The sequence below is a fragment of the Phragmites australis genome, chromosome 1 (genome assembly GCF_958298935.1).
Source record: "Phragmites australis chromosome 1, lpPhrAust1.1, whole genome shotgun sequence".
Lineage (NCBI taxonomy): Eukaryota > Viridiplantae > Streptophyta > Magnoliopsida > Poales > Poaceae > Phragmites > Phragmites australis.
In genome coordinates, this window is record NC_084921.1 from 19,480,026 (window position 1) to 19,501,898 (window position 21,873).

At 47.8% G+C, this 21,873-nt stretch overlaps 1 protein-coding gene across 1 annotated transcript; it reads right to left on the reverse strand.

Annotated features, from left to right (window-relative positions):
• Nucleotides 1-17,385: 17,385 nt before the first annotated feature.
• Nucleotides 17,386-20,473, reverse strand: LOC133912242 (pentatricopeptide repeat-containing protein At2g33680). Its single transcript, XM_062354890.1, has 2 exons — nt 18,208-20,473; nt 17,386-17,772 (listed from the first exon to the last, which is right to left on the reverse strand). Exon 1 carries the CDS (start codon nt 20,439-20,441, stop codon nt 18,228-18,230), a length of 2,214 nt encoding a protein of 737 aa, XP_062210874.1. The 5' UTR covers nt 20,442-20,473; the 3' UTR covers nt 17,386-17,772; nt 18,208-18,227.
• Nucleotides 20,474-21,873: the final 1,400 nt, after the last annotated feature.

The following is a 21,873-nucleotide window of genomic DNA, read 5'->3' on the forward strand; positions in this document are numbered from 1 at the left end:
TGGGAGTAATTAGATTTTTGCGATGGAGGCCCAGGTCTTGTCATCAAAGAGTTAAGAAACTTGCCAACCACTGCTGGATCCATATGAATCTTCTCTGGCTCAGTACGTTTGAAGTGTGCAGTGACATCGGCACTCACTTTTATTTTGGCTTCCTCCTCAGTTAAATCATAAGGTATAGGAGATGCTGGCTTCTTAGATGCCGACTGCCGCTTCTTAGATGCTGCTCGTTGCTGTGATGAAGTCGATTTCTGAGATGACATCGACTTTCGAGCTTGTGCAGGTGCTAGCGGCTTCTGCAGCAGGAAAGGCGGTGGTGGCGAAGGGGTTGGTGATCTTCTTGGTGGCTATGGAGGCGGCGGTGGAGGAGGCGGAGATCCTGTGAGTACCTGTGGAAGCGGCAGCGGAGGAGACGAAGGTGGAGATCTTCTTGGTGCTTGTGGAGGTGGCGACGAAGGTGGAGATCTTCTGGGTGGCTGTGGAGGCGGCGACAGAGGAGGTGGAGAGCTTCTGGGTGGCTGTGGAGGTGACAACGGAGGAGGCAGAGATCCTCTAGGTGCATCCGATGACTCCGAACTAGACCCAAACTTGTCTATGTCTTCGCCAAATAATATGTCGCGCTTGCCCCACAGGACGTAATGGCCTACGTTTTTCGAGAGCCACGTTTCCCCTGCCTCTCTAGGGTAATCCAGCTTTCTTTTATGGTACTTATGTATTATAGTGTCCACATATACCCTGGCGTATCCCTGTGGTATCGAACTACCATTGAAGAGGGTCCCTTTCACCCATTGCTCAGCCAGACCCCTAGCCACCGTGGTGGGAACACACAAATCGGGCATGACAAGCTTGCATGGTGTGCTTTCTGTGATGTCATGCACGAGGTGACAGATTGAGGCTTCTCCTGGAAGCCCTGTGGACGTGCAGCTGCTCCGGGGACTACCAGGGCTCGGCATCAAAGCATTCTCTGTGACGGCTAACAGCTCCTGCCTTGCTTCCTATCTGGCTTGCTGCATAGCTACTTCTATTTTCACGTCTGTCATCCGTCTCTCCTCTGCAAGTTCTTCCTTTAGCATGGCCATCATTTCTGAATTTTTTTTCTTTACTTCATTTCTTGTAAGTGTTGGCGTTTTGTTTGAATCCGACCTTCCAAGGCCTCAAACCCTTACTGTGTGTGCGGCCGGTGTGCTCCTTGTTTCCCAGTGCCAGTGTTAGCTCATCGTTCTCCTTGTCTGCCTAGAAGGAGCCCTGGGAACACTGGGCATGGGCATCTCTAATCTTCTGCGTGACTTCCAGTTCTCGTTCGCTTTGAAGCATAAGGTTCCATCAGGAGCAAGAGTCACCCCTCTCCCATACAAGTAGTTCTTCGCTCATGGAATCAACTCAGCCGTCACAGGTGTGACATCGCTTTTAGTTATGTCTTCTTCCATCTTCTCCCACTGGTCAAGTTTCCTAATGTACCCGCACGAATCGGTTTTGTGGGGGCATATGTACTTCTGGGAGTTAGTCTTGTTTGCTTCACTTATCTTTTTTGCTTCCTCCGAATCCCTGTACTCCACGAAATCATTCCAAAAATCTTTTAGTGTCGAATAATCATCCCAATCCGGCGTTCGACCCATCAAGTGATAATCTCTGTAGAATTTACCCTTAAAATTCTTAAAAATTCTGCCCATTATGACTAGAGCCTGATGCTTCGCTATGGCCATGTTGCATCCTTCAGGGTACTCAAACTTTTATGACAGCTTGCCCCACATGAAATCCTTGATGGTATCGGGAACCGCCCACTTGTCACCTCGTTTGCCTCTCCAAGTTCTGTAAGTGATTGCGACGTGGTCCCTTACAAGACACCCGCATGCTGTCTTGAACGGCCCGAGTACGTGTAGAGGTTTTATGGGCTCCCCGGCTAAATCAACCTTAGTGATGACAAACCAGCTTTCAGGCATCTTGCTGGGACCTCGGCCACACCTCGGTCCTTCGGACGACTGACCATCCGATGCAGACTCAGTGGTCGGACCCTTCGGAGCATCAGTGGTCGGACCATCCTCAGCAACATCAATGATCAAAACCTCCGGAGCATCATCGTCAGGTTGATTCTGGTTGAGGTATGCACTTGGGCTTTCCTCCTGAGCATCATCTGCGATTGGCGCCTGGTCAGAGGAGGGGCCTTGTATCGGGGGGCACATCCATGGGTGACGACTTGATTTTGCACGAGCCATTCCTACATAAAAATTCTATCTATTCAGATTTTTTGCAACATCGATATAAGTACAAGTACTAACAAAACAAAGTTAAATGACAAGGTGAGATTGAGGAAGTGGAGGATTAAACAATTGTAAAGGTTTTTCTTTTGGACACATTTGAGAATTGATCATGTACGTGTTAGTCAAAGTGGATGCAACTCACATTCTTAATCATTTGCAATTGTTGAACTCAACGGCCCACGAGTTTAAGGTTCAATTGAGCAATTAAAAAAGGATTATGGGGATGGGACGATAACATGAAGTAGTCAACTAGGACATGACAAACTTAGTTGCAAGCATTTGTTTTCGTGTGTGGTTTGTTGCGGACACACGGGCCATCCAAAGGAATATGTTTTGAGTTTTGTTGGGCATCTTTGTGTACCTTAGAATTCAGCGCATGTACGGCATGATTAAATGATAAAGCTAACTTGTGCTTTTTAATGTGCTAAGAATGTTCTTCTTCATTTTATCAAACTACGGCTTAGATTGATATGCGGGTGTTTGTATAACCCGTCATTGAACTTGGTTGCCTAGTTTGAACTTGACATAGCATTAGTTTCTCTAATATTTGCACTGATCATGAAACTGTGGATGCACTTGTGATGACATCTTTTGGATAATTGAACAACCTGATCAAAACTTGCTTCACTCCCGGTGCTTGTGACATGGAATCACTGAGACTTTGTGCGCCCTTGGGTTATATTGCTTACTCCTTATAATGCTTTGACATCTCTAGTCCTTGCAAGTGCTTTGTAATCTCTATGTGAAGCTTTGTAGACTTGCATTTCATTTGTATGTTCATGCATTGCATGGTGTTTTGTCTCAAAAGAGGAGAAATTTTATCCTTGATGTTTGCATTGCCAAAGGGGGAGAAAATATGCATTAATCCATAAAGAAAAATCTTGCATAATGAAAGGGGGAGAAAATCTATAATGAAAATTGTGCTTTCATCAAGGGGGAGCATAGGGCATATGCATTTGAGCTTTTGAGGTTTTTGCAATCTCTCTTATGCCAAGTGACATATTTTGCTTTTTTTCGAGTTTTTGCTCACTTGGATGAGCTTCTTGTGCTATCTTCAAACTACTCTGTTCTTTGTGATGTTATCAATGCACTCATCAAGGGAGAGATTGAGAAACCAAGTTGAAATGAGCCTTGATTTATATGTGATGAGTGATGACAAGGTGTTGCTTTGGTTTGATGAATTTTGGATTTCACGAGCATGTATATGTAATGCATTGATGATCTTGACTAACCAAAGTTGTGGAAGAATTGGAGTCGGCGTTTCTTGTTTCTGAGTACAGGAAGATTCTACACGCCGGATGATCCAACGCTGTGGAAAATGAATGCACCGAATGGTCCGGCGTTCAAACCAAGTACACGCCGTAGTAATGCAACTTAGAAGCAAAAATTCAAGTGCACGCCGGATGATCCGGCGATGGAGAGATATGAATGCCGAAGTATTTCTTGCAGAGAGTTTGCAAGTTCGCTCTGGTGGGTTAAGTGCTCGCCGGATGGTCCGGCGATGCTGGTTATGAACGCCAAAGTAATCGCCGGAGTATTTCTTACAGAGAGGTTGCAAATCAGCTCTGAGGGACTTACACGCGCCAAATGGTCCGGTGATGGAAGACGTGAACGCCGGAGTATTTGTTGGACTATTTCTTGCTGAGAGATTGTAGATGGGATTGCCCGCTGAGATTGTACTGACCGGATGTTCCAGCGCTCAGGAGGAGTACACGCCAGAACATCCGGCATTCACGATTTGTTTGAGATATGCTGAGCAACTAAGAATTTTGATTTTGAGTAACGTGTGATGGAGTTTGGAGATGTGTTTGCTTGTCCAATGTTGTGCAGGTGATGGATGTAACTTGGTGATCGACGGTAGAATGATCGGGGCCAAGTGGTGTGCTTGGTGCTGGACAACCGAGGAGGTCGGACGAAGTCAAAAGTGATCCTAGATATGCACTTGGAGGCTAAAAAATCAAGCGAAGGGGATGCCAGTGTAAGTGACAAGGTGGCCCAAGGGTTCGGGAGTGGGAGAGACTTGTCAGCAGTCAAGATCGCAAGACGAAGTACACGCGTCGACATCAGGACGCTTGCTTGAGGTTAAAGCAAACAGCAATGAGTCACGTTTTGCGAAGTGGTTTCGCGATTTGGCCTCAAAACCGTGGAAGGATAGAGTGCACATAAGATCATCGTGAAGCTTACGTCAAGGTGAAGCTAAGTCGTGAAGACAACACGGTTGTCCGATGAATGGAGGAGAAATTGAACCAAAATACACTCGATGATAGGTAGAAGTGTAATACAAAAGAGGTATTTCGGGAACAAGAAAACTTGACATCCAAGGAAGCTCCTAAGGCCTATAAATAAAGGGGTAAGACTGGTTGGGAGGTTTGAACCAGCCATTTATGCTTGAGAGCTGGGGTTTTAGAGGAGATGAGAGAATAAGCTTAGCATTTGTAATAGGTTAGAGCTTTTGGGAGATGAAGTTTGTGATTTGCCGTTCTCGGTCCTACAGCAAGTTTGTGATTTGCGCGGTTAGCAATCGAAGCTGCATATAAAGCTACAACCTGAGGTAAACCCTGTCACCAACTGCAAAAGAACGCTCGGAACGGCGCTTATCTGCTTGATGTTTCATTCGTTGCTGAGTGCGTTCCAAATAATGCTTCAGAAGATTGGTCTTCAGGTTCCTGTCATTCATCCACTGTGCCAAATACGGCACTGAGCAGGCTATAACATCAGTGATTCCGAAATGCCAGAATGGGTGACCGTAAAGAGCCTGAAACGGACAGCATCCCAACGCAGAGTGGTGGGCCGTGTTATACCAATACTTAGCAAGGGACAACCAGGAGTACCATTTGTGCGGGCATGTATGCACAAATCACCTCAAATACCCTTCCAAACACTGGTTCACCCTTTCCGTTTGTCCGTCGGACTAAGGATGATAAGCTGAACTCATGCATAGAGTAGTGCCCACCAATGTGAACAATTCTCGCCAAAAAGCACTTGTAAATATGCGGTCATGATCTGAAATTAGAGATTGAGGCATACTGTGCAGCTGATAGACTTGATTGAGATACACTTGTGCCACTTGCTGAGCCGAGAATGGATGAGTGAGGGCCAAAAAATGAGCATACTTCGTAAATTTATCCACAACCACTAAGATGTCGTCATGTCCAAAGGATTTGGGTAACCCTTCAATAAAGTCCAAAGACACCACAAGCCAAGCAGCATCTGGAACCAGCAACGGCTGCAAAAGATCAGGATACCTGACATGTTCAGTTTTTGCTTGCAAGCAAATTGTGCATGAAGATACAAAGTTCTTGACTACTTGTTTCAGGCCAGACCAAGCAAACAGTCTTCGCACTCTTGCTTATGTGACCTGAAACCCAGAATGCCCACCGATGGCACTGGAATGCAAGGCTGTGAGAATGGCCTATTGTATTGTCGGATTGTTTCCAACCCATACTCTCCCCTTGTATCTAAGAATCCCACCCGTGAATTGAAAGCCCTTCACTGCGGGTCTGCTACTGCCAATTGAGCAATTATCTTCTGAGCTGCTGGGTCATCCTTGTAACTGTCAACTATCTCCTCCAACCAAGTAGGTACCACAGATCAAATAGCATAAACATCTCCCTGGGATTCAATAGGACACCTAGATAAAGCATCTACTACCTTATTTTCAAGCCCTTTCTTGTATACTATTCTGAATTGTAATCCTAGCAGTTTGGCTATTATCTTTTGTTGCCATGGTGTAGCCAACTTCTAGTCACTAAGGTGCCTTAATCTCCTTTGATCAGTACAAATAAGGAATTCCCCATTCTGCAGGTACTTCCTCCAATGTTCAATGGCCATCAAAATTGCCAGCCCCTCCTTTTCATAAGTAGACAGTCTCTGATTGCGAGAGCCCAATGATTCCCTCAAAAATGCTAGTGGGTGGCCCTGTTGCATTAACACAGCTCCTATGCCATTATCTGAACCATCAGTTTCTATGAAAAACTGCTTGTCGAAGTCAAGTAATGCTAAGACCGGGGCAGAGACTAGAGTTGACTTCAGTGCCTCAAAAGCATGTGATTGAGTCCAATGGAAAAGAACATGCTTCTTGAGCAAATCTGTTAAACGCCTACCGATTAATCCAAAATTTCTCACAAATTTTCGGTAATAGCCTGCTATGCACAGAAACCCCCTCACTTCCTTGACATTGTTTGGAATAGGCCAATTACGCACAGCTTGTACCGTCTTGCTATTTGTGCCAATACCCTTAGAACTTATAACATGCCCTAAGTAAGTGAGTTGAGACTGTGCAAAAGAGCATTTAGACCTTTTAATTTTTAGTCTGAGATCAGTCATGATTTAAAATATCTGACAAAGCAAGCAAATGTGCTCTTCCATGGATCGGTTCTACACCAAAATGTCATCAATAAACACCAATACTCCCTCAGCCAAGGTGCTAGAATTCTGTTCGTAAAACTTGAAATGTTGCTGGTGCTCCCATTAACCCAAAGGCCATAACTCTGAATTCATAGTGACAGTGATGGGTTTTAAAAGCCGTCTTGTGTTTATCCTTCGGCTGCATACGGAACTGATGCATAGTTGTCATGGTGTCGGTATAGCGATGCCATAGCGTCGCCATATCGGCGTGGCGGTTTTCTGGCTCTCACCACGCCGACACCACAGCGCAAGCGGGTATGGCGCGAGCTGGTAACCTTCTGCCACCGACCTCCGCCTCTCCATCCCCGGTGGCCGGTGCAGACCTCCCCTCCCTACCGCCAGTGGTCGTCGTCTGCTGCTCTCCAGAGTTCAGACTTGCAGCAGCCGTCGCCAGTAGTCATCTGCTGCCGACCACCGCCTCTCCATCCCCGGTGGCCGGCGCAGACCTCCAGAGTCTAGATCTGCAGCAGCCGTCGCCCAGGAGTTGCTTAAGGTCGCATGGAGAGAGAGAGAGAGAGAGAGAGAGAGAGAGAGAGAGAACTGATGTGGTCGTGCTCATGTCAAACAAGAGAATTGGGATGGAGAAGGGACTGCTGTCAGCCTACCGCTCTCTCTGTGGTCTGTGTGAAAGCGTGAGTGTGGAGGGAGGAGGGGGACAACAAGGCATGGGCTAGCAGTGGCACTGTTCACAAGGTATGGGTGCCTCCCACTCTCTACACTGTGCACTAGTACTACTACTCTCTTCTACCTAAGAGTATTTGGGTTGGTCTGGTGGCTGTTGCTTCCCTCTGACTTGTTGGACTAGTCTCACATGCACATAGCACTTAGTCGTAGGCACTAGCACTAAGTAAGCTCAAGCTCTGTTATGTAGACTAACAGTAGGCCGGTAGCACAAGCTCAAGCTGTTTTGTAGACTAGACTATAATTTTGCTAATATTCTAGACTATAATGTGTGTATTCATCACATGTGTATAGCGTCGCCGCGCCACGCTCCATGTCGCTGTAAAGTTATGAAGGTGGTGGGTCACCGCGTCTCACCACGCCGCCGTAACAACCATGCTGATGGTACCAAACCCGCATGTCTAGGCATGTGAAGACACAGGAACCTGCCAACTTGTCAAGGAGCTCATCGATGACTGGCAGTGGAAACCGATTTTTGACTGTGATGTCGCTCAATCGCCGATAATCCATACAGAAGCACCAAGTTTTATCCTTCTTCTGAACAAGCAGTACCGGAGACGCGGAGGGACAGTTACTCTCCTGAATCACTCCTTGCTTCAACATCTCGGTCACTTGCCGCTCTATTTCATCTTTCTGAGCCGGGATATAACGGTACGGGTGCAAATTGACCGACTTGACTGCAGGAAGTAAAGGAATGGCATGATCGCCAAATCTCCGCGGTGGCAGCCCTTGTGGTTCTGAAAACATATCAGCAAATTCAGTGAGGAGCGGGGCAATCTCCTCTGGCAACTGATCCTGTGGGGCTTCCACGTCTGCTGAGCACAGTTGAACCACCATAGCCACTTAATTGCGCCGAATTAGCCCCATCAACTCCACCGCAAACACCATTGCGCCTTGTCCTTCTCCTTTCTGATCACCTCTCAATGTGACTCTGCGTCTGTGGTAGTCGAAGGTCATCATCTTGTCTCCCCAATGCACAGTCATGGGACTATGTTCCTCAAGCCAGTCCATCCCCAAGATTACATCATACCCGTGCAGCGGCAACACCTTCAAATTGGTGCGAAAAGAAAGTCCCTGCACCCACCAATCGCAGTTGGTCATCTCCCTGTCGCAGCACAGTTTCCCCCGTCCGTAATGCGCACCACCACTGGAGAAAAGCTTCGATTGATTCCCGTCAGATAGCCCGCAAAGCCTTCACTCACGAAGCTGTGAGAACTCCCTGAGTCGATGAGCATCAGTACTTCTTCCTTCTGGATCAATCCCCTCAGCCAAAGGGAACGCAGCCCTTCAGCACCCTTAACAGCGGCCAACGAATTAGACAGCAGTTCGTCCGGCTCCTGACACTGTTCCTCATCCAAAAAGCTTGTGCCCAGCTGATCCCCGCTCTCCTAGCCACCCCAAAAATTCAGCATCTCCTCCACAACATGTAGCTACATCGTAGGGCACATCTATGGTCCCTGGACCATTTCTCACCACATTTCATGCAAAGTCCCTGTGCTCTCCGATGTGAGAGCAGCGCGGCCAACCGATCATCAGCAGGTGATCATCAGCTTGAGCAGAGGTAGTCATCCTGGGCTTGCTCGGAGGGGGTGGTAGAGGAAAGTCTGAGCACGCCGCAACACGACTCGAGCTCTCAAAACGGCGGTGATCGTGCGATTGTGAGCTCTCCAACACTTCTTCCTGCAAACAAGCGAGGGAAATTGCAATATCGAGTTCTGCCGGCATGTGTAACATAACTGGTGCACGGATTTCTTCCCGAGACCATCCAAAAATTGGGTAATGAAGAATTGTGGCTCCCATGAAGAATGATGCGCTAGCAAACTATGCATGAGGTTGATAAATTTTTCAGTATATTGTGCCACACTTCCCATTTGCCTTAGGTGAGAGAATTGCCTTAACCCATTCTGAAATTCACCTCTACCAAATTTCTCAAACACCCACTACGTGAATTGACCCCAATTAGCATACTCCACATGCGGATTAGCTTGCAACCGAAGCGTTGCACTACCCATGAGGTTTAAGGTGGAGATGCTAACCCAACACTCTTGCTGAACACCAAACACTCGGAAATAAGCTTCACATTTCATTTGCCACACTCTCGGGTTCTCTCCATCGAACGTGGGGAAATCCATTCGAGGAGGGAAGTGTGCGTGAGACCCATTCTAGACTTGCTGACTCCCATCCCCCTTTGAATCAAAACATCAAACAGGCTCTAGGGTGTAAGGCATACCCTTGTCCGTAGGTGGCAGTGGGAAGGAATTGCCCCCAATGACCATCCCTCGGCTCCGATGATCAATGCGGTGGCCGTCCGGCCCAAGAGCGACATCCAGCTTGCCGGAGTTCGGTTCGCACTCCTTCTCCCGAGCCTGATACGGTTGTTGCCGCAATCCCAAAGGTAGCACAGGCTGCATAGCGAGTAGTGGAGGCAGATTTGCCGGCTTCACTGTCAGCACGGGGTTCCTCGTGATCTGGGCCACTTGCTGACACAACTCCCCGAGCTCGCTGCATAAGCCATCCACCGCGAGTCGATCTTCGGTTTCCAGGCCCCCAGCTCCGTTAGAGTTTCGAGGATCGCCTTGTTCGATTCTTGCAGCGCGGTGAGGACCTTATAGATCTCTCCGAGTAGCTTCTCCACCTCCATCACTTTCTTCTGTTCTCAGATCTTGTACTGGGATTGTTAGAGGTAGTCGGGCTGCTCCAGATCATCGGCTCTAATAACAGTCTTGTCACAATCCGAGTGCACACGCGATTCCAATCGATAGTTCTGGGTTGGTTTGGAGGAGAAGAAAGAAAGAACATCAGGGAGGAAGAGCGGAGGGATACAAGTTCAGAGGAGTTGTGTATAAATACTCATTGCCCTCTCCCTCAGCTCCACTCCGATTTTAACTCACGGGACACAGCCCACACACACGCTCACGTCACTTGGCCCCTCGGCCCTGGGGTATTGGTTGTTGGGCTGTCGTGCCCGTCTCCCGCGTCGAAGACCTGAAAGCCCATGCCCCGCATTTGAATCCCGCTTCAGCCTTGGCTCTCAAACAACAGCATCGCTTGGGACAGTCCTCATAACACCGACGTCCAGCCTGTGTCCACCTTCTTGGACCGCATCTTCCGGCTAGTTGAGGGGTTGTTGTGACGTCTCTCTATTCAAAAGAGGCACGCCAAAAACATCCCGTCTGCCTTCTCTCTCCGATGAAGCAGGCAGTTGGCATGACAGGGCACAAGTAGGGCTGGCACGTCCTTGCACAAATCTTGCACAAGCTCTGTTTGCTAGCGGACGATGCACAGCTGGATCAGCAGGCCCAGGACTACTACGCCAAGCTATTCGACCAGCCCCTATCCTATGCGCACATCGCTGCGCTAGCAGCGTTCTTCGGATGGATAGCCCTAAAGCCCCTAAATTGCTTTTACAATGAATCTGTCCAATGTGCTAATTTGGAACGTCCGCGGTCTCAAACATGATCACGCGATGCGACTCCATCCGTGATGTTGTCCTTTCCTCCCGCGCTGACATTGTGTGCTTCCAAGAGACCAAGTTGGCGGCGAAGCGAGCAGTCCACCTGAGAGATGGCAGGAAGCTAGGCCTTTTAAATTCAGAATTCCTGACCTTGCTGTCGAAGAAGCCCAACACTGTGAAGGTGAAGGACTTTCAGCCTATTGGCCCGATACACAGTTTTGCAAAACTAGTGGCTAAGATCATGGTTAATCGAGTTGGTGCCTAAATTGCCCACATTGGTCGCGCAAAATCAGAGTGCACTCATCAGAGGGCATTGCATTGAAGATAACTTCTTGCTAGTGCAGCACACTACGCGATACTTACACCAACAGAAGAAATCACGCCTGCTGCTGAAACTCGACATTTTGAAAGCTTTCGACTCCATCTCATAGAGTTTCCTCCTTGAGATCCTCTTCTCTAGGATTTTGGTGCCGATGGTGCAACATGATTTCCATTCTGCTCGCCACGATGACCACGCGTGTACTGCTCAACAGCAAGCCCGGGCCCTGGGGAGGTGACCGATAATCGGTGTAGCTTGCAGCAAGGGGATCCCCTATCCCTCATGCTATCCATCCTCATCATGGATGTGCTGAACTTGTTACATCCGCTGTCCACGCGACTGCAATACCACAAGGTCTGCCTGTACGCGGACGACATAGTCCTGTTCATCAAGCCTACCATAGAGGAGATAGCGGTCATAACGGAAATACTTGCGAGGTTTGGCGCTGCATCCAGGCTCAAGAAAATATGCACAAATCCTCGGTGACCCCGATCTAGTGCACTCCTGGGGATGTCGATGTGGTGCATGAATCCATGGTGTGCACCATTGTCGATTTCCCTTGCAAATATATCGGCCTTCCCTTGTGTGTCAGGAAACTCACAAAGTCAGCATTGCAACCGCTCATTGATAAGATCACGGATAAGTTGCTAGGGTGGAAAGCTTCTTTGATTCACCTAGCGGGCAGGGCAATTCAGGTCCAAGCAGTGCTAACGGCTATCCACACCTACCATCTAATGGCATTGGACATCCTACGGTGGGCACTCAAGGCAATCGACAAACTCAAACGTGCTTTCCTCTGTGTTGGTGGAGATAATTCACACAACTGATTGATTGATTGGTAAAGGTACACGGGTTACACATATATATAGCCGGTCAAGGCTGGTGTGAACATGAGGCCGGTGTCTGTCTAACACGCCCCCGCAGCCTGATCGTCTACTCACAAACGTTCAGACTGGACCGAAACTCAGTGAAGACAGATGTAGGCAATCCCTTGGTGAAGGATGCCAGCATACTGTGATGATGTCAGGACGTGAAGCACACGAAGATCTCTGATGGCAAAGCGCTCCCGAACGAAGTGAAGATCAATCTTGACGTGCTTGGTGCGCTGATGCTGCACCGGATTGGTTGAAAGATAGACTGCACTGATATTGTCGCAGTAGACAAGTGTAGCACGTTGTGGTGGGGTATGAAGCTCCTATAGAAGCTAGCACAGCTAGGAGGCCTCCACCACAGCATTGGTGACATCCCTGTACTCAGCCTCAGGACTAGAACGAGACACCATGTTCTGGCGCTTGGAGGACCAGGAGGCGAGGTTGTCGCCAAGGAACACAGCACAGCCTGAGGTGGAATCGGGGACAGAGGTCAACATGCAGGTTGAGGCGCTATACGGGCTAGTGGAAACCCTGCTTGTCGCGCATGACCATTGTGTGTGAGTTGGCCACAGGCGGCATGGGCACGGCGCCGGCACGCAGGGTGGCCAGTGGAGGCGAGGCGGCAAGCGCGGCCAGGTTTGTGGCAGGTGCGACCGAGGCAATAGGCGAGGCCTGGATGACCGAAACAGCCGACGTAGCAGGCGCGGCCTGGACGATCGGAGCAGCCAGGGCAGCAGTCGCTGCTAGGGAAGCCGGCGTGGCTGGTGCGGCTTGCGTGGCCAATGCGACCGAGGTGATCGACATGGTCGGTGCGGCAAGGGCACACGGTGAGGACGTCGTGGTCGGCATTAGAGAGGAAGGCACCCCCGCACCGATAGCGGGAGAGTCTGTCGGAGAGGGCATCCACTGGAGTAGGGCCACGAGTGGCGACGCGGCGGGTACCAGGGGCCCAGCCTCGCGCGTGGCAGGGAAGCCAACGAGCGGCTAGGGGGCACGGGCACCAGGCGGCGCGACGACCGGGGCGGCGGAACCTACACGAGGAACAGCGCGTGGGAGGGCAATAGGCACTGGCACAAAACTGATAGTCCAAGAAAAAATCAAGCTCATTAGGGGTTATTGCGGAATCGACTCGACGAAGGGAAATGATGTCTCATCACAGATGACATGGCACAAAATAACGACAAGATTTGAGGAACGATCAAGACACCAAGTTCGACGAGAGAGAAATGGCATTGAAGGGTGTAAAAGCAATAGCAGAGAAGGGCTCGACGGTGGTTGCAGTGCGCTCCATGGTGAGAGGGAAAGGCCGAAACAGCACGCGGTAGCCGAAGCGGACAAAGATGAGGCGAGGAGGAAAACACATACAAGCATGCAAAAATTAGACGATGACACTAAAGGGTATAGAAGTAGCAGCAAAGAAGGGCTCAACGACGAATGCAGTGTGCTCGACTGCAAGAGGGAAAAAGCCGGAACAGCACACGGTGGTCGGAGCAGATGCAAAAAGATCTATGATCAGAAAACCGAAAAAGGAAAATGCCAGAGAAGCGACTGACAAGAAAAAACCGATCTTATAGATAAAAAAAACCTCTAATGTGCGCCAATCTGGAGGATCAATGACACAACCCCTACACTAGGGGATGCGCAGCCCCCAGTAGAGGTTATGGGGATTGATCTCCCCGAAGGGGGGTGGGGGTGAAGCGGTGAAGAGCACGGCAGATGCCGCCCCGACGGAGGAGCATCGGACAATGAGGAACGCCGACATGGGGCCGTGGCAGGTAGCGACGCGTAGGGGCACGGGACGGGCAGTGTAGAGCGCAGTGGATACCACCCTAGCAGATGCCGCCTTAGCGGAGCACCGGATGACAAGGAACGTCGGCACGGGGCCGCAGCAGGCGACAACACGCGGTGGAGAGCATGGCGGACGCCGCCCCAACAGAGGAGCACCGAACGACGAGGGTCGCCGACGTAGGGCCGTGGTAGGTGGCGACGCGCGGGGGAGCGGGGCGCGCAGTGGAGCATCGAACGACAAGGACCACCGATGCGGTGATGTGGCAAACGGCGACGCGCGGGGGCTCGGAGAGCACAGTGGACGCTGCCCCGGCGAAGGAGCATCGAATGACGAGGACCGCCGATGCAGTGATGTGGCAAACGGCGACGCGCAGGGGCTTGGGGCGCGCACTGGAGAGCATAGCGGACGCTGCCCCAGCGAAGGAGGACCGGGCAACAAGGAACGCAGGTGCGAGGGCCACAGCGGGCGGCGACATGCGATGGAAAGCACGGTGGATGTAGCCCCAACGAAGGAATTGCGCAACCCCCGGTGGAGATCGTGGGGATTGATCTCCCTAGGGGTGATGCAGCGGAAGCAATTTAGTGGCTAGGTTGAGGAACGAAACCCTCTGATACCATGTTGACAGAGATAATTCGAACTGATTGATTGATTGTTCAAGGTACACAGGTTACACATATATAGCCGGTCGAGGTTGGTGTGAACACGAGGCCGATGTGAACATGAGGCCGATGTGAACACAAGGTGTGAATACGACATCTGTCTAACACTCTGGAATGGCAGGAAGGAGGTGCATGGAAGCCACTGCCTCCTTGCACGAAGCAAGGTGTGCCGGCCGAAGGAGCTACCTGCTGAGTTGGGCACTCTGCATGCGCTGCATTTGGCTCTAGAAGATAGAGCTTGGCAAGCCTCGATCTGGGTTCCATCTTGCTCACTTCCGAGGTCAGCAACAGGCACAACACCTGGTTCTGGACGGATCAGTGCTTGATGAGAAAATCCTAGCAGATGTAGCACCTCATCTGTTCTCCTTGTGCCCATTCGCACAGCCAATCGTCGGACCATCAGTCAGGCCATGGATGATGGACGCTGGATTCGGGACATTCAAGGGGCCCTATCGGTCCTAGCTCTGACGGAGTACCTCTAGATGTGGGATTTTGTGGCTGAGGTTGAACTGCAAGGGGAAATTGAGGACACGCACATATGGACTGCCTCATCGTCGAGTGCTTTCTCAACTCGATCAGCCTACCGGGCTTTCTTCACTGGGAGTACAACGTTCAAACCCTAGAAGCGAATTTGGAAGACCTAGGCATCATCATGGTCCAAGTACTTTGTGTGGCTCGCTTGCCACAACCGTTGCTAGATGACGAACCACCTGGCACGCCACAGCCTCCCTCACCCGCAGGGCAGCTCCCTCTGCGACCAGGCTGATGAGACTATCCCACACCTCCTAGTCGATTGTGTTTGCTCGCGACAAGTCTTGTTTGAGCTGCTACAACATGTGGGATTGTTGCAAGCTGTGCTGACCAGAGCTACTAGAGTGGCAGTGAGACGCAGCCGGTAGGGTGAACTCGCTGCAGTGCAAGGGATTCAATTCCATGGTTATCCTTTGCGCTTAGGGGATTTGGAAGCACCACAACCACTACATCTTCATCGGCGTGTCGCCCAGTCCATGATGTCAAGGAGGGGGCCGGTTTGTGGTGTTGTGCAGGGGCTAAAGGCCTGCATGTCCTAACGCCATGAGTTGGCCGTGTGTGCATGTTTGGTCGTTCCCCTTTCTATGCGACGCGAATGTAACTGTAGTGAAGGAAGAGTGAATGTGTTTTATTTTCTTTTTATCGGTGTTTGCTTTTGACATTTGCTTTCTATCCTACTTAATACAATGACATGTAGTTCTCCTGCGTATTTAGGAAAAAAATTATTTTCCACCCTAATCACATAGGGCTAATCAGAGTTCCTTTTGTATGCCAAAGTAAATTCTCTCCTAAGTCTATGTAAGTTGTGGCATATTTGACATTTAGAACCAGACAATTTTTCATAGAATTGTTTCAAACAAAGCATGTAAAGTTATTAAACTTTATAATATGCATGCATAGAATAAAAAATAAGCTGCAGAAGCACAAACAACATGATAGTCTGCAAATATAGTACCTAAAGTGACTATGTAATCATTGAAATAATAATACTCCGCATACATGTGTATATGATGTACATTTAACAGATAGTACCCGTGTGAATTTTAGAAAAACAAATACTTGATAATCACAGAATTTGATTAACAAATATAGATAATCACAGCATTTGTTTGTGCTTCTGCAGATTTTTTTTTTTATTCTATGCTTGCTTCAAAATTGCTCCTAGTTCCTTGTCTCAGACTGTTCAACTATAGGAGACAATGATGTCCTGGTGCACCACTTCAAAATAAATAGATAAACAAATTATATTAATTTGGTATACTTTTTAGCTCCATTTTGTATTGTTCTCTTTAACAAAAAAATATACATAATTCAACATATTCTTCAGAGTGTATTCGATGCAGTAGACTGAATGTATCATATGTGAAAAAGGAAGGTTATTAGTTTAATTTCTAGCCCAACATTCACAATCCCCATCAGTCCATGACTTCCTGATTATATTCTTTTACCCCAAAAAAGTGTCAAATAGGATTGCGCAGGACAATAACTTACAAATTTCTTCATTGTTCGGTTGTCCCCAAGCCAAAAGGAAAAATTATGCAAACCTGGATTGCACAGGGCAACCATGACTGAGCTGAAATGACTCTTGTTAAATGACAGGTACATTATATACTTATGTACAATCTACCAGTCTTGGGTGACAAGAGAGGCAATAAGGAGTCCGAGTCTGCGAAGAAATCACAGGAAATAAGAAAGGAAGTAAAACAGAGAAAACGATAAAAGGAAAAAATTGGAAAGTAAAGGTGGTTAACATTCATACTCATAGAGGTGGTCACGGGAAATAAGGAAGGAAGTAAAACAGAGAAAACGATAAAAGGAAAAAAATTGGAAAGTAAAGGTGGTTAACATTCATACTCATAGAGGTGGTCTTGCAGATCTTAATGGCATAAATGTGAGGAACCTTTTGATTTCATAGAACAACACAAATGATTTTTGCTATCGACTCTTGAGGTGGAAAATATTCACCTTAGATTTCTGGTATCACCTTTTTTTTGCAATGTTATTGAAGATAACTGTGAGAATTGCATAGCTTCGAGCATGACATTGTTTATCACATGTCACACCATTAAGGATGCACTAGGATGCGTCCTACATCATACTTGTGGCACGCACCTGGTGGACCATCAATGTTGTGGACATAGGGTGCTTATTACCCTAGGCCCGAAATCAACACTTGCTTATGCCCCTAGGCCCGAAATCAACACTTCTTCAGATATGTAGGAACCATCCAAAGGATGCATCACCAGTTTCATTGTAAGAAATATATGAAATGACACATCACACAAAGGCTAGACATTAGCTTCATTAGTGACGTGATAACAATATTTCCCCAAAGTTGTGTAGTGGATACTCTGGATGTACTGTAGCAGTGTGGTACTGTCTACACGCTTTTGTTGTAGCAGCGGTTATTGTTCACCTGGCATGCCGGCGTGTATTTAGTTAAAAATTAGCAATAAGAATAGCTAATTTCCTTATTAGTTAGGTTTACTACCTTGTAGATCTGTTCCAAGTATTAGAGATAAGTTTCCTTGGAGAAAGATAGAGATTGTTTCTTAGGAGTAAAGCCATGTCATCCCTATAAAAGGGATAGCATGTACCCGTTATGAAGCAAGCAAGAAAGAGTTAAGTCTCTACCCATCTAAGTTCTTTCATCCCAGTCCTGTTTGTCCTAATCTTTTTAGAGCATTGACTCTCATATTCATTTGGTCATTGTCCAATTCTGTGTTCAATAAGGTCATTGAGGCCTGGTTTCACCCCTCAACCACATGTTCCAACTGTTAGCTTGGATGGGACCATGGGGGATACCTGCAGGCACAACCTTGACCTCTCAGGCACCAATACAACAATAGTAAAAACACTTCAAACATGAGGAGAACTGTCATGAAAGACCACCAGATACTATACTAAACTACGTGTGATGAACCCCTAAACTAGATAAACATAATAAGCACTGGAAAAGGGGGCTTAAGCTAAGGATAAGGGCAATCAATTAATGTGCAAAGAATATCAAGTAGCACATTTGCAATATCATGACAGGATAATCCAATTCAAAAATTATGATAGATTTCTAATGGCACTGAGTTATAAGCTAACAAATGCTAATTAAAAAGCCCTGTTTAATAAAGATAGAAAAGTAAATTTATTTTGCACAACTACAGGTATTGCCAAAACTATTTTATATCACATTTTATAGTTTTGTTTTTTATTCCAACTTCTGGTTGAAACAATAGGAGTACTCACCTTTCTTATCTTTTGGAAACTCAGCTATAAGCTGCTGATATAAACTCCAGTTGATCTTCTTTGTGAAACTCTCCTAGTGCATCCAGTTCTTCATCAAATGAGAATTTAGATAATTGAAGAGACCCTTCATCCTTCATGTGTTTAGCTAGCCTCATCAACTCTGTATTTAAATTTTCCGCTTCAGGATGTTGCTGTTCCCCAACAACAAACACATGAACTCGGCTGTTTAGCTCAACCCAGCTACATCCTGGATCTTTGCTAACTCCTCGGAGTCTCATCAAATGTCTCACCCGCTCAACATCATTCCATTTTCTTTGGGCAGCATAGATGTTTGACAACAATATATACGCTGAGGAATCCTCACTACCTAATTCCATCAGCCGTTCACCTGCATATGCTCCAACATCAAAATCCCGTAAACTGCGGCATGCTCCTAGGACTATACGCCATAGGCATGTTCCATGGTCAATGGTAATTGACTCTATAAAGTCCTTTGCTTCCTTTAGCAGCCCAGCTCGGCTAAGAATATCAACCATGCAAGCATAGTGATCCAGCCTAGGCATTAAACCGTAGTCTTTGGTCATTGACCTAAAATAAATCCAACCTCTGTCAACTAGGCCCATGTGGCTACAAGTGCATAATACATTCATGAATGTTATATGATCAGGTGCAGTGCCCTCTAGCTTCATCTCCTCAAACAGGTCAAGTGCACCATTGCCACATCCATTTTGTGAAAAACCAGAAATGATCGAGTTCCATGCAATAACACCCCTATCAGGCATACTTCTAAAGACAACCATGCCATCTTCAAGGTTCCCGCACTTTGAATACATTGTAGATAGAGCACTTCCAACAGAACCACTCAAACCAAAACCACACTTCAAGATTTGTGCATGCAGTTGTTTCCCTGGCTCCAATACTGCAAGGCACGCACATGCTCTAAGAACGCTAGTTATAGTCAAATTACTGGGCATGATGCCCTCTTTGTCCATCCTGGAATACAACATCAGAGCTTCCCCATGCTCCCCATTCTGCACATGCCCAGCAATCATAGCCGTCCAAAGGACAACATCGTCAACATCATACAACTGATGAAACCCATATTTTGCATCACCAATGCAACCGCACTTGGCATACATGTCCACCACTGCACTCTTCACATACACTTGCATCTCAAACCCAAGCTTCACTATCAAGCCATGTACCTTCTTCCCAAGCGCCAACGCTCCCATGTCACTGCATGCGTTTAGTACCCCAACAAAGGTGAATTCAGTTGGTGAGAATCCTGCAGTATGCATCTTTGAGAACATCCTAGTTGCACTATCTGCGTCCCCGTTCTGAGCATACCCGGTGATCATTGCAGACCATGTGATCGAGTTCCTCTCCTTTGATGACTCAAACACCTGCAGCGCTGCTTCCATACACTCAGCCTTCGCATACATTGTGACAAGTGAATTCTCCACAGACACAAATCCCAGCAACCCATCCTTCACAACCAACGCATGCACCTGCACCCCCTTAAGCAAACCCAATGGCACGCTAACTGCGCTAAGAACTGCAGTGGCGACAAACTCGTTTTTCTCCAGCGGGCACTCCTGAAGCATCAGCCTGAAGAGCTCAAACGCCTCCTCAGAGCACTTCCCCACAGCATACCCGGATACCATAGCAGTCCATGACACTACATTCCGATGCGGCATTTCATCAAACACCCTGCGGGCATCAGAGGTAATACCCAGCTTGCAGTACATATTGAGCAGGGCGGTGGAGACGAACACATTAGTGGAGCCGGCGGAGGACAGCTTGCAAGCGAGAGCGTGGGCCGCGGCGCCGGCGAACGCGTAGGGCACGCGACCGGCGGCGGTGAACGCGGCGGCAAAGGAGTGCGGCGACGGGAGGACGGCGGCCGAGGAGGATAGCATGGAGCGGAAGTGGGAGAGCGCAGCGAGGGGGCGGTCGCGGGAGAGAGGGTTGAGAAGGGAGTTCCACGAGGCGACGTCGCGCGCGGCGGCGGGGATGTCGGCGAAGACGGCGAAGGCGGCGTGGAGGAGGGGCCGCGGGAGGGAGCAGTAGAAAGTGATGAGGGAGTTGGAGACGGGAGCGTTGGAGGCGGCGCCGGACTTGAGCGCCCAGGCGTGGAGGGCCTCACCGTCGCGGGGGCGGGCGGCCGCGCGGCGGAGGTGCTCGATGAACTGCGTGTGCGACATGCGCCGCGCGGACGGCGCCGCGCCTGCCATGGCGCGGGCGGGAGAATTACACTTCGGGACTTCTACAGTCACGGGATTTGGTACATTTTAAACCAGAACATGACTTGTGTTTTAAACCATAAAACAGAAACTCGGAGATGCGGTACTTCTGATGTAACTGTATGCATGATGTTGGTGTTGACACGCACACGTCACACGTGCAGTTACATAAAAAATTCGAACTGGTCATAAAAAAAAATAGATTATCTCATCTAATCAATCAAACAGAAAATTAAATTATCTCACTTTAAAAATATAAATGATCCTATTTTTCTATCCTACTAAACACACCTTAGTGCACTGGTTTGGTGATTGAACTATGGGTCAATTGGCTGAACCAGTTTTCACTTATATAGGATGGATACTCCTGCTGTAACTGAATAAATAACTGGCTGGTATGGTCACGTAACTTCCATTTCGTCTGTCAAGGTTTGACTCCCACCCACTCCTTTTTTTTATTTTCTTATATATTTTTTCTTTAATATTTTTAAAAATGCATGTTCGTTTAAAAAAATAGCATGTATTAAATACCGTCGTCCGTTCATCGGACAAAAACAAGATCTCGCTTGTTGAATGAGTGAGAACTTGTAGGCTCTGGCGATCAGTCCATTAAATAACCGGAGAAAGCAACGTCTGGCCCGTTCACTAGGCGAGAACTTCATCTCGAGTTCTTTATTTCGCCCAGTGAACGGGCGACATGTTCGAATTAATTTAATTTACAGCAGAATAAGTATATGTAGATTTTTTTTTCTAATATAACTTTTGTATATGGCAATTTGAAAAATATTACACATTCATTCGGCAAAAAATATTGGTTGTGCAAATAGTTGTCTAAACGTCTTTACGGAGTGGTTCATTTTATCCTTAATTTTGGTTCAATGTAATTTTATCGACATTTCTTTATTTAGTTCATGTAAAAGTATGTGAGTTATTTTTTTTAGTGAAGTAATGTTGGAATGATACAAAATCTAATTGTCGAATAATAGTAGTTGTGAAGCACAATTATCATATAATCCGACACGGAGGTTACATACGCTGATAAACATTACATGGGACATGGGGTTTATCGTCGCTGCACGAATGGACCCTAACCATAAAGAGATTACGATAACAAACATTAGCATGTACAGTACGTCTAAAGACTAACCTAATAGCGTGTTGCTGCTAAACCTAATATGCCTTAGGGAATGAAAATAGTCCGGGTTATAATAGATGCTCTCTATTGAGTGCACCTAGGATATTTGTCATTTTGTAGAGAATCGGGGCCCTCCACCTTAAGGCGACGGGCCCTCTCCGCTTCCTTTCACTCTCTGCTTTGCGTGCTTCAGCCGTGGCACGCTCCTTTGCTGCCTTCCTCATGTGCTCCTCCTCCTAACGCTTGAGCCATAGTTTCTCCTGCTATTACTCGTACTCCTGGCTTTCG

Bases quoted from the DNA above. Each gene is read 5' to 3' on its own strand.
- LOC133912242 (XM_062354890.1), bottom strand. From the start codon at position 20,441: ATGGCAGGCGCGGCGCCGTCCGCGCGGCGCATGTCGCACACGCAGTTC.